At 46.1% G+C, this 13,358-nt stretch overlaps 1 protein-coding gene across 2 annotated transcripts in view; it reads left to right on the top strand.

The window, feature by feature from the left end:
- The window catches only part of KIF17 (kinesin family member 17), a 29,960-nt gene that overhangs the window by 11,078 nt on the left and 5,524 nt on the right, over positions 1-13,358 (top strand). The window contains exons 5-11 of one of the 2 annotated variants that reach the window (XM_067566268.1): positions 3,728-4,180; positions 5,506-5,603; positions 6,888-7,035; positions 7,841-7,935; positions 8,377-8,501; positions 11,058-11,289; positions 12,815-13,073. In XM_067566268.1, coding sequence (XP_067422369.1) covers positions 3,728-4,180; positions 5,506-5,603; positions 6,888-7,035; positions 7,841-7,935; positions 8,377-8,501; positions 11,058-11,289; positions 12,815-13,073 — 1,410 coding nt within the window. Of the gene's footprint in view, positions 1-3,727; positions 4,181-5,502; positions 5,604-6,887; positions 7,036-7,840; positions 7,936-8,376; positions 8,502-11,057; positions 11,290-12,814; positions 13,074-13,358 lie in introns of both variants that reach the window. The other variant, XM_067566267.1, reaches the window with a different exon arrangement.

Here is a 13,358-nt window from a genome sequence, read left to right as displayed (position 1 = left end):
TGTTTTGTCCCTGTGAGTGCAGTACACATGCACTTCTCTAACTAGTCTGACCTCAGGCCAGAGAACTTCACCCTGTGATTCCTGCATTGAACCTATTCACTTTTGATAGAACTAGAGCCCATCTTTTAGACAGACATCTAATCTCAGTTAAAAGACCCCAGGGAAAGAGAATCCCTAGGGAACCTATTCCAGTGGTGAATTACTTTCACTGTCAACAAAAATGTGCATCTTATTTCCAAGTTTGGATTTTCTTGGCTTTGGCTTCCAGCCATTGGAATTTCTGTACTCAAAAAAGTATGGCTAGCAAGAGGACAAGCTGCCCCCAGATATCACCATGCTAGTGTGCTTCAACCTGACCTGGAAGGGTCACCTCTAGGAGTGAGAGAGGAGTTCAGTCTCCCATGCTCCATTCAGTCATTGGCCTCTGCTGAGAGTGCTAACAGTCTGGTTTTATTTCCTTCATCTGCTCTCCATTCATGGGAAACTTGCACGATGCCTTCCTGAACTATAGTCCTAGTCCCAGATGCTGCTGATAGTCCCTCACTTCCATGAGTAGAGAATTTATTCACTAAACATTTACTAAAAACGGGGGAACGAGGAGCAACTCTCAGAGTAACCGAATTAGCTGATCAGGTGGGTGTTAACCTTGCCTTGATTTGCTGAACTCAGTCCTGCTTCACCAGCTTCTATAACATGAGACCCTCAAATCCTGACGTTAGCCAAAGAATCAAAGCTAAATGCTTACACTCCTTACATGTTCCAGGTAGGGCTTGGGGTTGCAATCTAAATTGGAATTATTTGTCTTGTTTAGAGGTTTTCAAAAAGTGGTACCTCTGTATCATCTATTTGTAGCCCAAACCAGCAGAGTGAGAGTGGCTGTTATTAATGAAGCCCCATGTGCTCCATGGCAAACTGAGCCTAAATTCTGTTTTAGTGTCGCTAAATTCTGCAGTGCTGTAGTGCAACAGACTGGGGATTCTGCATCAGCTTCATTTACATTTGAGATGGGAAGTTTTTACTGGCTTTAACATGACAGTCATAATCCAAACAATACTGAGGCCTCTGTTATTTATTTTGAAATTAAATTAAATTCATTTTACATTTTCCTCACGTTTTCAGATTTTTTTATGCCTCAGGATTCATCGACAATCCAGAGCTGCATAATAGAAGATGAAGGGAAATGGGAGGTGAAGCACAAAGTTTTGGCAGCTGTATATTAGACAGTCTGGGTTTGGGGAACTTGGGAAGGTGTGGGAGCAAGGTTTGGATTGTGGAATAAGCACATTAGCTGGATGTTTCTACTAAAATGACCATCAGTCAAATAGTTAATAACATTGACATTTAAACGGTCATTTTTAGATTTCAGATCGGACACCCATTAAGATGAATGGGGAAGATCAAGCTGTCTGCAGTCTTGTGACAAAACACAGCATCACTTACTTACAGTTCATATTTTTAAGATTCCCTTTACAGTCATGAGGTCTATAAAGATTTGAATGCACGTTTAGATTCCAGAGTGCAAATGCACAGGGAATAGTAGATCGGTGACAAATTCTGTGGCTGCAGATTATGAAATACACAGGCCCCTTCCCATTCATCCTCTCTGAGCATTCAGGGGAGTGGGTACCTTTCTCCTTGGTTTGATAGGAGGGAAGAAGTTTTAGATTTGTCTCATGCTTCTGCTGCCAGAAGCAGTTCATGGACTGACTGGAAGAGGATCAGGCAGTGGCAGCCTGACTTTCTAGCCGGCTTGCAGGCATTTAGCAAGAGCCAGGGGACCTCATTACACCAGGGAAGCTAACCAAGTAGCTGTATTGATTGAAACAAACAAGCTCTTTGGATCCAATTACTGGCAGGAGCCAAAACAGCCATTTAATTTTTAATTGCCAGTTTGCTATTTTCCTAAGCTGGAAAACCCCCACTCTTCAGAGTGTCCATTTGCCCCAGGGCTCAGAAAGGACAGTAAAAAGGGGTGGTACTATATTCAAACTCCACCCATTTTCTCCAGTTCCACCCACAATTCCTGAGCCGCCAGATGTTTCTGCCAGAATGATCAGCGATGAAATAGTTAGCAGTGCTTTATATTGTAATCATTAAGGTTCAGTGTCAATTGTGATGACAGTTAACTTCTTGGAGCTATTGTTTCTGTCTATCTAACTGAGAACTCAGCTTTCACAGAGTGCATCAATTTATGCTCTGTTGACATTTGCAAGGTTTTCTTCACAATCATATGGTGGCGTACGGAGGGGGATCATGCCCCCGGGCACTGGCCTGGGGAGGGGCACCAGCCAGGTCCTCGGAGGAGGAGCCGCCCCCATCACAGGCAGCCAGGGTGTCCTCCCAGCCCCTCTGCCCTGCGCTGGGTGCCAGGAGGGAGTTGTGGGGACCAGAGCCCGTCACGGCCCCCCTGCTGCCGGGCAGCCCCCATCACCCCTACAGCGGCGGGAGAGCAAGACACAGGCCTACACACACACACACACACCTCTGCGGGGTGCTGCTGCCCCTGACGAGGGTGAGTGGGGAAGAGTGGGACACGGGCCCACAGACCCCCCTCCCGTGAGGTGCTGCCAAGGCGGGGGCACCAATGTAAGTCACTTCCTAGTCCCTGGTAAACAATGCGTCAACTTCAGCTCTGCTCTTAGCTTCCTCTGCAGTGGTACTCAGGCTGTAAATTGGTTGCTTGGGAGGCGAAGGGGGCAGAATCCCTTCAGGAAGGTCAGGCTCCTCACCCAGGCTCTGGGGTGGGCTGAATCTGGGGAGTTTTCTTGTTTTCTGCTTATATTCCCCATTTTCCCTTGAAGAGGAGCAGACATTGACAGTGCCCAAGCCTCCTCCTGCTGAGTCATTTCACCAGCTTCTAGGCAGTAAAACCTGAACCTTGGAGAGATCCTCTGGGCTTCTTACAATGTTTGCAGCCCCTCTTGGGATGCCAGGAACCCACAGGGTGACGTCTTGATAGTGTTTGTTTCCCTGGTGAGGGGCATTTCCTGTGCCTGTGCAGCACAGGGAGCCCTATGAGATCTCCATACACTAGGGCAGCTTTGATTCAGGCCTAGAGAGAAGCTGTAGGCTGGAGATTGAACTAAATGTTGCTTCCAGGCTTCTTGGTTCTCCCAAGCCTTTCTCTGTAGTCCACTTGAACTGATTCTCCTCTCTGACCATCCTCTGCTGCTTGTATTGCCCACATATCTCTCCTGGCCTTGCTGTATTCCTACCCCATTGATTCTGACTCTCGTTTCTGTTCTCCCTTATTTCCACCCCTTTCATTTCTCTCTCCCTCTCTGGTATGTATCACTTAACTCCATGAAACATCCTAGGGGATACAGTTTGTATGAAAAAACCTGTACAAGGTAAGGGTCCAATCCTGCAAGGTGCCGAGTGTCTTCTGCAAAGTGCTGCGTACCCTCATCTTCCACTGAAGCCTATGGGAGTTGAGAGTGTTCAGTGTCTCCTGGGGTCAGAACCTAAAGCAGCTCAAGGAGTTTTGCTGTGTGATTTGGGAACCAAGGTCCTGATTCAGAAAAGCAGGTAAGCACATGATTTCAGTGTGACTTAAGCCTGTTTGAAGTTACGCACGTGTATAAGTGCTTTGCTGAATCGGGGCCTATGTGCAGACAAAGTCTGTGGCTCAAATTGAAATGTGGTGCCAAAGAGCAAGAGACCTGCTCCTTGTCTGGTGAAGTTGCTTCTTCTTAAAAGAACCTGATCCCACATTGTTTTCTTGCAGATGAGAGAGGTGAGGATCACCTGAGGGCTGCAAAACTCAACCTGGTGGATCTGGCTGGAAGCGAGAGGCAATCCAAAACTGGAGCCACAGGGGAGCGGCTCAAAGAGGCCACCAAAATCAACCTCTCTCTCTCAGCACTGGGCAATGTCATCTCAGCCCTGGTAGATGACAGGTGCAAACACATCCCCTATCGAGACTCAAAGCTGACCCGGTTGCTGCAGGACTCCCTCGGGGGAAACACCAAGACCCTCATGGTGGCCTGTCTGTCTCCTGCTGATAACAATTATGACGAGAGCCTCAGCACTTTGCGCTATGCCAGCCGAGCGAAGAACATCAAGAACAAGCCCCGAATCAATGAGGATCCCAAGGATGCTCTGCTGAGGGAGTATCAGGAGGAAATCAAGAAGCTGAAGGCCATTTTGGCTGAACAGATGATCACAAATAACTTGTCAGGTAGGATCCCGTTGAACTGCTCCAGAGTTGCTTTATCACTGGCGAGAAGATTACACCTTTAATATACAGAGTGTACATTGGCATTTCTCCCCAACCTCCCTACTACCTGTTGGGGAAGGTTCTCTTCAGCCAAACACCAGCAGGATCAGCCTTTGGGACGGAAGGCAGGTTAGGGTAGGAGCAGTCTGTTTTGGGATGGGGGGAGACTTTAGGAAGGGGAGCAGCCTTTTGGAGCCATCCTCCATACTCCTGGACAGGGGAAACCTTTCTTGTAGGTGATAAGACTATATGGCCTTTCTTCCCTGCCCCTGCTCCAGCCAGAAGCCGCCTTCGAGAGAGCAGGCAATGTCCATGCCCCCTTCGCCTCCTTCCTACTGTTGATCCTCCCTTCCTGGGCCTGAGCTAATGTTAGGTGGCCACATTAAGGAGCCTCGTTTGCTTTGCTATCACCTGGGTACTCCTGCTTCTCTCTGAGGATAAATACAGGAAGGGAGTGGATCTGCCAATGAAGGGAGCTGCATAGGGGCTATGAAACATTGCATGTAGCTTGAGCGCCACTAGTTCACTGCTCCAGACACCTTGCCTGCATCCCTGCAGCTTTACACGGGGTTCAAGCGGCAGCGTTCTCCAGCAGTCAGAGCAGAGGATTAAACGTCAGGATTCTTGATTCTGTTCTCAGCTCTGCTGCTAATACTCTGTCTGAGCCAGGGCAAGTTGCGTAACATTTGTAAAATGGGGATGATTGTGATCCACCTCCCAGAAAAAATAGCTAGACGAACACCAGGGAGAGGAAGGTTCCAATTAGTGCTGTATTCCAGGCAGCTCTCACCCTTGCCTTTACTGCCCTAGCCCTTTCACATCACTGTGTACCTGTACTGCTCTCGGAGATGTGATCCAGTGCCCAGGAATGACGCCTCTCTGTGTAGAAAGGTTTAGAGTGTCCTGTGTGGTAAACTACTTCCCACTGCCAGTCTGGCCATAGGCAAAGATGAAACCATTGTTGCCCTCAGTTACACCTGGAATATAATAGCTAGAATCTATTTAGACTAGCCTAGAATTACCTTCAGCCTTTTGCATGCCTGGAACCAAGCTGTTTAAATACTGACCCAAGCTGTTTCTATACAGCAACGACTCTCTCAGGTGGAGTCCCAGCACAGAGCAATCTCTGTCCGCACGGACTAGATTGTAAGAGCACAGTTTAAAGGAATGTCTAGGTTGGCACATTCCCTATCATCTGTCAGCCGCTTTCTGTTGTTTAGTTGCCAAATGATCTGTGGATAATCCTCTGCTGTATGTGTGCGTGATCCTTCTCCTTTCATTAGCAGGGCTGTTACCTGCTGAGACAGCTCAGGTGGAAGTGAAGCCAGCTCTCCTACCTGAACCCCAGCTAGATGTCGAGGCAGAGAAGCAGCTGATCAGAGAAGTAAGCCGGGGAGGGTGACTCCCAAGTTATTTCCTGCTGGGGGTTGTCCACTTTATAATCCTCAGAACAACTATAGCTCCAGGCGGTGCTGTGTGACCTTGGTACACCTCTGCTCATGCACCTCAATCTGTGATCTTGTACCATAGACAGAACCTTGTTTCAATACCATTGTTTCCCATCATTGTTCCATCTTGCTTTGGAGATGGGATGGAACCAGGTTCCCAGCATGGTTCAGTTTGCATTGTAGAAGTGCCTTAGCTTTCAGCTCTCCCTTCTGTTCCAGTGTTGAATCTTTTGTCAGCAAGAGGTCCAGTGAATCTGATCTGTCCAACTGTTGGGCCAAATCCTGAGCCTCCAACTCACTTCTTACTTAGATTAAACTCCCAATGATTCCACTGCTGCTGATTCCTTAGGTGATCATTAATGGGATATAGAACCTTTCATCTCTATTGATGGCTCTAATTTGGCCAAATTAGGAGGGACCAAAATTTGTTCCAGTCTGATAGCATTTGAGATGCGGCTGGTATGGCACAAAGATGTCTCATTCTCCCCAAAATCATAAAAGACCAATTTCCAATTCAAAGAAGCCTAAATTCTAGATTTCCTATGAACCGGCACTTATCTAGTCTGGAAAATTCCCAGTTAATTGCAATTTTGGATTTGTCCATGTGGGTCAAATTTCACAGAATCCACCATCAGACAAGATCAGAAAATTCAGATTATGCATTGGAAAATCTCACCTAGCCTGGATATATGCTAGAGAGAGGAATAACTGGCACACACACATATACACTGCTTACTCTGTCTTACTGACAGTCAAATTGTTTTAATTCAATCAGTACATTTCTGACAATCTAGATTGGGATATTAGTCCATTTTCTAACAGGCAGGTGTCCAATTCATAATCTACCCCCAAAATTAGCACTGACTGGAGGCAGACTGGGCAAAGAGGTCAAAAGTGAACGTGCTAGAGGGGGAGAACTCCCCTCTTATTCTTAAAGGAGATCCCTCCAGGACAGGGTTGAGGTTTGCTGGCATTGCGTCAGCTATTCCTGTCCTGTGGATAAATGGAGACTTCCAATCTCCAGGGCTGTCAGCCATCACCTTTGAGCAGCACTGTTCATTTAAAAGACCTAGAGTGGAAAATGGTTGTGAATACGGATTTGTAATTAGTGTATTGCTGGGGAAGTAATGAGCAGCCCAGAATGGGTGGGAATGGTCAGGAGCAGACCATCGGGATCTGCCATGCCAGGCTCTCCACTGTGCCCTCGTTGTGTCTTTCAGGAGTATGAGGAGAGGCTGGCCCGGCTAAAGGCAGACTATGAAGCCGAGCAGGAGTCCCGCGCCCGACTTGAGGAGGACATCAATACCATGCGGACTTCCTACAACCTCAAGCTGTCCACTCTTGAGGAGAATCTCAGGAAGGAAGCAGGTGGGAACGATGCAGATCTAGAGAAGTGCTATCTTTGGGGGGACCATAGAGCAAGGAGGATGTAGAGCGGGGACTGCAGACAATAGAACTTGACAGCTTGGGCCACTAGAGCTCTTAGCTTGAATACAAGGTTTGAACTGCAGAGAGGACAGGTCCCATCATGCATTGCTCTACGTTAAACCAGTTTGCTTGGCACGAGCCAGACTTCTATGCACAAGATGAGGGCGGTAGTTTCAGTCGTTACCATTACATGTGAATTAGGGACGGCCCCTCAGCGTCTGGTGGGTAGCCAGTATGGCCTGTCTAATAGGCAGAGTTTGGGGATTCCTGAGGCAATTGTGACTTGCTGCCAGCCATGCCCTCGTATTATCCTTATGTGTCTTGCCGTGCTGTCTAGGAGCTAGTTACTGCGCAAACACAGACCAAGAAGATGGTCTGTGCCCCAAAAAGCTGACAATCTATAGGAGTTCTATTACTTGTGTTCTCAATAGTTGGCTCAGTCATTTCCTAACCCAAAATAATGATTGTTCTTTGACCATAAACCCTCAGCCCCCAAAGACAGGCTGAGCATTTTCATGTGAATCTCCAAAGTTTTACCATCCATTGTGAAAACTACTTTATTCACACAGGATGCTCTCTAGGTCTCCTATTGTTTTCTCAAGCAGGATAGCGTGGCAAATGGCAGCTGTTTTGCTCACAAACATGTGGTTGGTGCAGATTTCGGGTGATATTTTCATAGAGTGATGCTCTAGTCCTGCAGAGTTCTTAGCTAACAGTTCTGGGTATTTTCTCTTGTATTCTCCAGATACTGTCCTGAGGGTGGAAACCCTCCCTGATCAGCCACCTTTGCCTCCGGGCCCTGTTGTCGCCATCGCAGAAACAGAACAAGTGTCCACCAAGGTACCCATCAGGCCAATGCTCCTTATCGGACAAATGAAACAAATCTAGCTGCCCCTCCGTCCCCTGTGTTTGTAATCCAGGTTCATGAATATTCGTCAAAGTGCGTATTTATCTAGCCACAGTGCTGTTGATTCTGGGGTGGAACGTGGCAGCTGTTTAACAGTGCACGGAACACTTCAGGGCAGGAAATGAAAAAGAATCCCACATCCAATTGAAAACGCAAGGGGGGATTTAGCTTTCCCAATGCCAAAACTTCACTCCAAGATGTACAGTATCTCTAAGGGTAATGGAACAATCTTGGTGGCTTGTGCTGCAGGGGAAGCAGAAAAATGATGTTTCTGACTCTTTGGTCCATGAGCAGCCCCAGCGTTGGACAGGTTCCTGCTTCATCATGTCTCTCAGTACACAGACTGCATGTCTTTAGTTTCCTTTTGCCCTCAGGACACAGCAGAGCCGCAGATAGCCCAGCACATTGGGAGTGTGACCAGAGAGAAGCCTGGAGCAGAAGTGGCCATTGCTGCTGAGGAGCTGCCTGTGGCTGTAGACCAGCAGCAAGTGCTTGCCAGGTCAGTAACTGTGCCTCTGGCCCCGTGGAGTGCCTCCTGTGCATTGCATGTAACCTGCACAGGTAGAAACAACCAGACTATTGCATTAGATCCTTCTTATTGAGCTCGGACAGCGTGCTCAGTGCTGTACAAAACAGAAGGAGATACGTCTTGTGCCCCACAGAGAACTTCCCGTCTGGTTCAGACACGAATAAACCAGCAGATCTGGCATTCGATGTGCCAAAATACAGAAATTATATGAGTGAAATACTGGGGAACAGGCCACCAGAGGGGATTGCAGGTGGGACACCAAGTCTTTTGCTTCTGTGTTACCAGATCAAATCCTGCCTAACTCTGAAGTCTTTCCTTTCGTGGGGCTTTTGGCAGGCCTACCTTTGAACTGGTGCATTTCTGTCTACTTGCCGTTGGTTAAGGTTAGGACTGAACAGACCATGGAGACAGCTCCCTTTTCATCCCTAGAGGGGGTTCCTCCAGGGCATTGGAGCCCCGGTGGTGAGTTGGGGTGTGGAGGAATCTCACTTTGTTGCTGTCTATGGTGTAGCTGGATAAATGAGACTTCTCTCTTTAGGGCTCTCAGTCTGCAGTGTTAAAATTCACCTTGAAAAATACATTTGTTGTTGTTCTTGCAAGATATTTGCCCCAATATGGTGGAAATGAAATCAGCTGTTCAGAACCAGAACCACATCCGAACAACAACTGGCTTGGATCTGTTCTGGAACTAGATTCAGAGCCTGGAACCCAAACTTGAATCCTGGAGTGTGAAGAGTTTCAGATTCAACTTTCGGCCCATCTTGAGTGTAAACTAGCTTGAAGATAGCACAGTTGTTACTTCACCCTGGAGAGGACCTGACTGAAAGTCCCTTTAAACAGAATGACAGTGCATTGAAACAATATGGGACTTGCTGTCAGTTCTCCAGTGGTGGAATTTCATTGTATCCTGATTCACTTTTTGTGGATTCCACTGGTTTTGAGGCAATCATGTGCCCTTATATTAAACTCAAAGTGTTGAAAAATAATGATGTTGTATTGGCTGTGATGCTATTTCATTCTGAAAATGGCCTTGTGCTGTAACTGCTCCTCCAGAAGGTTTCTCGAGGGCTTCTCTGCTGCACACTTCTCTGTTGGGCATCTCCTAGGCTCAAACAGGCTATTAAAAATACAGGATGGTGCAATTTATAAATGACAAGCTATTTATCTGTTAGGTTGAGACAGCTCCAAAGAAAACATTCTGATTGATTGTGGCAAATCTCAATGCTCCCATCACAGAACTATTTTGCTTAACACACAAGAAAAGGAAACTCACTCTCACTATTACATTGTTAAACAATATTTTCAAAGCTTCCTTGGAAAGACTTCACAGCTCAGGATGGCTGAAGACGCTGCTACTGCTTAGCAAAGCAGGATTCAACCAAACCCAAGCTGTTGAGACAGCAGGTCCAGTCGAAAAGAAAGAATCAGTTCCCTCTTGAGGAAACCTGAGTTCTTTAGGAATGGGTTTGCATGCTCTTTTAGAAGAGAAGATAATTAAGATAATTAAGATGATAATTAATATCATTGCAAGTCATGTCTACCCTGTCAGTCTCCCCTGATTTCAGCTACCATTGGCCAACCTCTGGTATAGTAGCATCAGTGCAAACCCCAGTGTAGACAAACTGAGTGACTGTAAGGTACAGCTTACGCCAAGTTCGATCAGGGATAAGCTCCACCAGTGTGAATAGTGGCTTAGAGCAGTTTGCCTTGTCTATACCTAAGCAATTACCCAAGGGGACTGAAGTCTGAAATTCTGAGCATGGGCAAGGGGTTGGAGTAAAAACATTAATATTCCCACGGGAGTGAATCACCTCAAATGACCTGTGTGGAGGTTGTTAGGGGAACAGGCTTTTTCCTCCTATGCACAAAATATTCAATAATTCATTGCAGATGCATACTCCCTCGTGATGCCTGGGCATCATTCTGTCATGTGATTCACAGAAGGGCACTTGTCTTATTATCATGGTAGATTTTACCTGCCTCTCAGGTATCGACCTTAGGTCAGCAGGTGACCACGCCTTTGTTCGGGCAGCCCCTGCGTGTGGAACTTGCTCCCTTTACAGCATCTGCCTCAGCCCACCCACTTAAACTAAATTACAAATGATTTTGGGATGGCCTGTATCCTCATGTCAGCCCCTGCTGTATCTGTTGTGGGGCTAAACAGTGGATTTCAAAACAAAGAATAAGGATCAGAATGTTAATTTTAAAAAATATCTCTTTCACTTGAGAAATACGGGGCCATAAATGTTAAACTTTCCAGATATACATGATGATGAATACGTTCAGCATGTATGTAAAGATACATACATTGAGCTCATGCTTGGTGAACATCACAACACAAATTAAATCTTAAAACAGAGGCCTTCCATTATTATTCACCTCTTACATCAACAAATCTGAATACTCACTTCAACAGAAATCACTATCTGTTTATTGTATAGACAGTAGCCATGGAAGTGTGTCATTTGCATGTATGCAGATGTTCCTTTATACTATAGATCTAAGAAATCTTTCCAATTCCTCCAGGCTGCAGATGCTGGAACAACAGGTGGTTGGAGGAGAACAGGCCAAAAACAAGGACCTGAAGGAAAAGCACAAACGTCGTAAAAAATATGCAGACGAACGAAAGAAGCAGCTGGTTGCAGCTCTGCAGAAATTTGATGAGGACAGCAGTGACTGGGTCCTGCTCAATGTCTATGACTCCATCCAGGAGGAAGTGCGAGCCAAGAGCAAGCTGCTGGAGAAAATGCAGAAGAAGGTAACCCCTACGAAGCAATTATCTGTTCTACAGAGCTAAGATTTGGGAAGCATCCAGTGAGATTACTCTTGGGGTGCTCCCTACCCTTATACCCCCCTCCTTTCTCCTTCACTTTCATTCTTTTGTTATAGTAATGAGACACTCCAGTCAGCATGTTTCTGGAATGATTGTGGCAGCTCTCTGGTTAACTGACAAGACATGAGATAAACATGGATTTTGATCATTTTAGCCCCTTGGAGGAACAATAAGCTTAAATATTAAATTATCCTTGCTCACATCAAAGCCTCACGCTTTCTCTTTGAGAGCTGCAGAGGAAAGTGCTATCCAAGCGTTAAGTGTTATTACGATTTGTATGGTTACCGATACATATCTGGAACATGGGCAGAATGGGCAGGACTTGGGATCGCTGTGAATGGTGCTGGTGAGCTGGTCCCCATCTCCAGCTTTCTCCTGCTTTGCCCTGCAACCTAACTAATAAATTGGCCGTGTGTGTGGCTTGTCTTCGTGATGGCACAGCTTCTTGCATTCTCACAGCTCAAGTGGCAGGGGCATGTGCTTTTGTTACTGAAAGACCCACATGTCTGTCTGCATTTGATGGTGGTTCATTATAGCTTGACTCAGAAGATGTATAAACAATGGGAATTGCACCCAAAAATAATTGTAAATGAAAAATTGTGCCCATCAAAGTGAAGCCATTCTGAAAATCAGCCCCTCTGACAACATGTAGCTGTAAAGATATAGTGCTAGACTACCAGTGGGCCTCCAAAAACATGTGTGCACATGCAGCCTGATGCCTGCATATGTAAGGCCCTGAATTGGAAGCTCCTAAGAGCATAGCAATATTGCAGGAATACAAGACTTTCAAGACTGGATCAGACCCAAGGTCCATCTAGCCTAATATCTTGTCTCCAGTAGGGGCCAGCCCCAGATACTTCAGGGGAAGGGGCAAGAAACCATGCCATAGGCAGAGGAGGGATAATCTGCCCGCCCCCCCCAGGAGTCTCATCCTAATCCCTAATAGTTAGTTAGAGATTTGCTTGAACCCTGAAGCCTGAGGTTTTATCTCTTCCCATTTTTTTAGTATATGATAGTGTAATTCTGAATATTCTTGTTGTCCATATAAGTGTCCAATCCCTCATAGCGAAAGTCAAAGTTATTTGTTCCCATGACATCATATGGCAGTAAATTCCATAGTCTAATTCCACACTGTGTGAAGAAGTGTTTCCTTTGACCAGTTTTGAATTTGCCACCTTTCAGTGTCATTGAATGTCCTCTTTTATTACGTTACGGGAAGGGAGAATAGACGTTCCCGATCCACTTTCTCTGAATGGTTCATGTACTGTATACTTATACCGTGCCTCGCTTTATTAATCTCCTCTCGAAAGTAAACAATCCAAATCTTTTCAAACTCCCCTCATATCTTTCTTCCTTCTTCATACACCTCCCCTAACCATTCTTGTTGCACCAGTCATGTAAAATTCCCTCTGTTCTCATCACAATTAACCCTTTCCTTTTGGTGATCCAGCTGCGAGCTGCCGAGACTGAAATCAAAGACTTGCAGTCAGAGTTTGAGCTGGAGAAGATTGATTATCTCGCCACCATCCGCCGGCAGGAGAAGGACTGCTTGCTATTTCAGCAGCTTCTGGATCAGGTGCAGCCCCTCATACGGCGTGACTGTAACTACAGCAACCTAGATCAGATCAGATGTGAGTCCATCTGGGATGAAGACAGCAGCTGCTGGAAATTCCCGGAGCTTGTCATTCAAAAAACCAGCCTCCCTGCAGGTAAGAAGGGCATTTTTATTGTCCAGTAAAACTCAGAGCTAGGAACACCAGAGTTACGAACTGGCCGGTCAACCACACGCCTCTTTTGGAACTGGAAGTATGCAATCAGGCAGCAGCAGAGACCAAAGAAAGCTAAACCAGTACAGTGCTGTGTGAAACGTAAACTACTAAAAAAATAAAGGGACATTTTTTAAAAAAAGATTTGACAAGGTAAGGAAACTGTTTCTGTGCTTGTTTCATTTAAATTAAGATAATTTAAAACAACATTTTTTTTTTCTGCATAGT

Source organism: Emydura macquarii, unplaced genomic scaffold (genome assembly GCF_026122565.2).
Source record: "Emydura macquarii macquarii isolate MOO-44397 ecotype Brisbane River unplaced genomic scaffold, CSIRO-AGI_Emac_v2 contig_2768, whole genome shotgun sequence".
Classification (NCBI taxonomy): domain Eukaryota; kingdom Metazoa; phylum Chordata; order Testudines; family Chelidae; genus Emydura; species Emydura macquarii.
The sequence above is the reverse complement of the archived record's forward strand: the minus strand, read 5'-3'. Positions and strand labels throughout refer to the sequence as shown.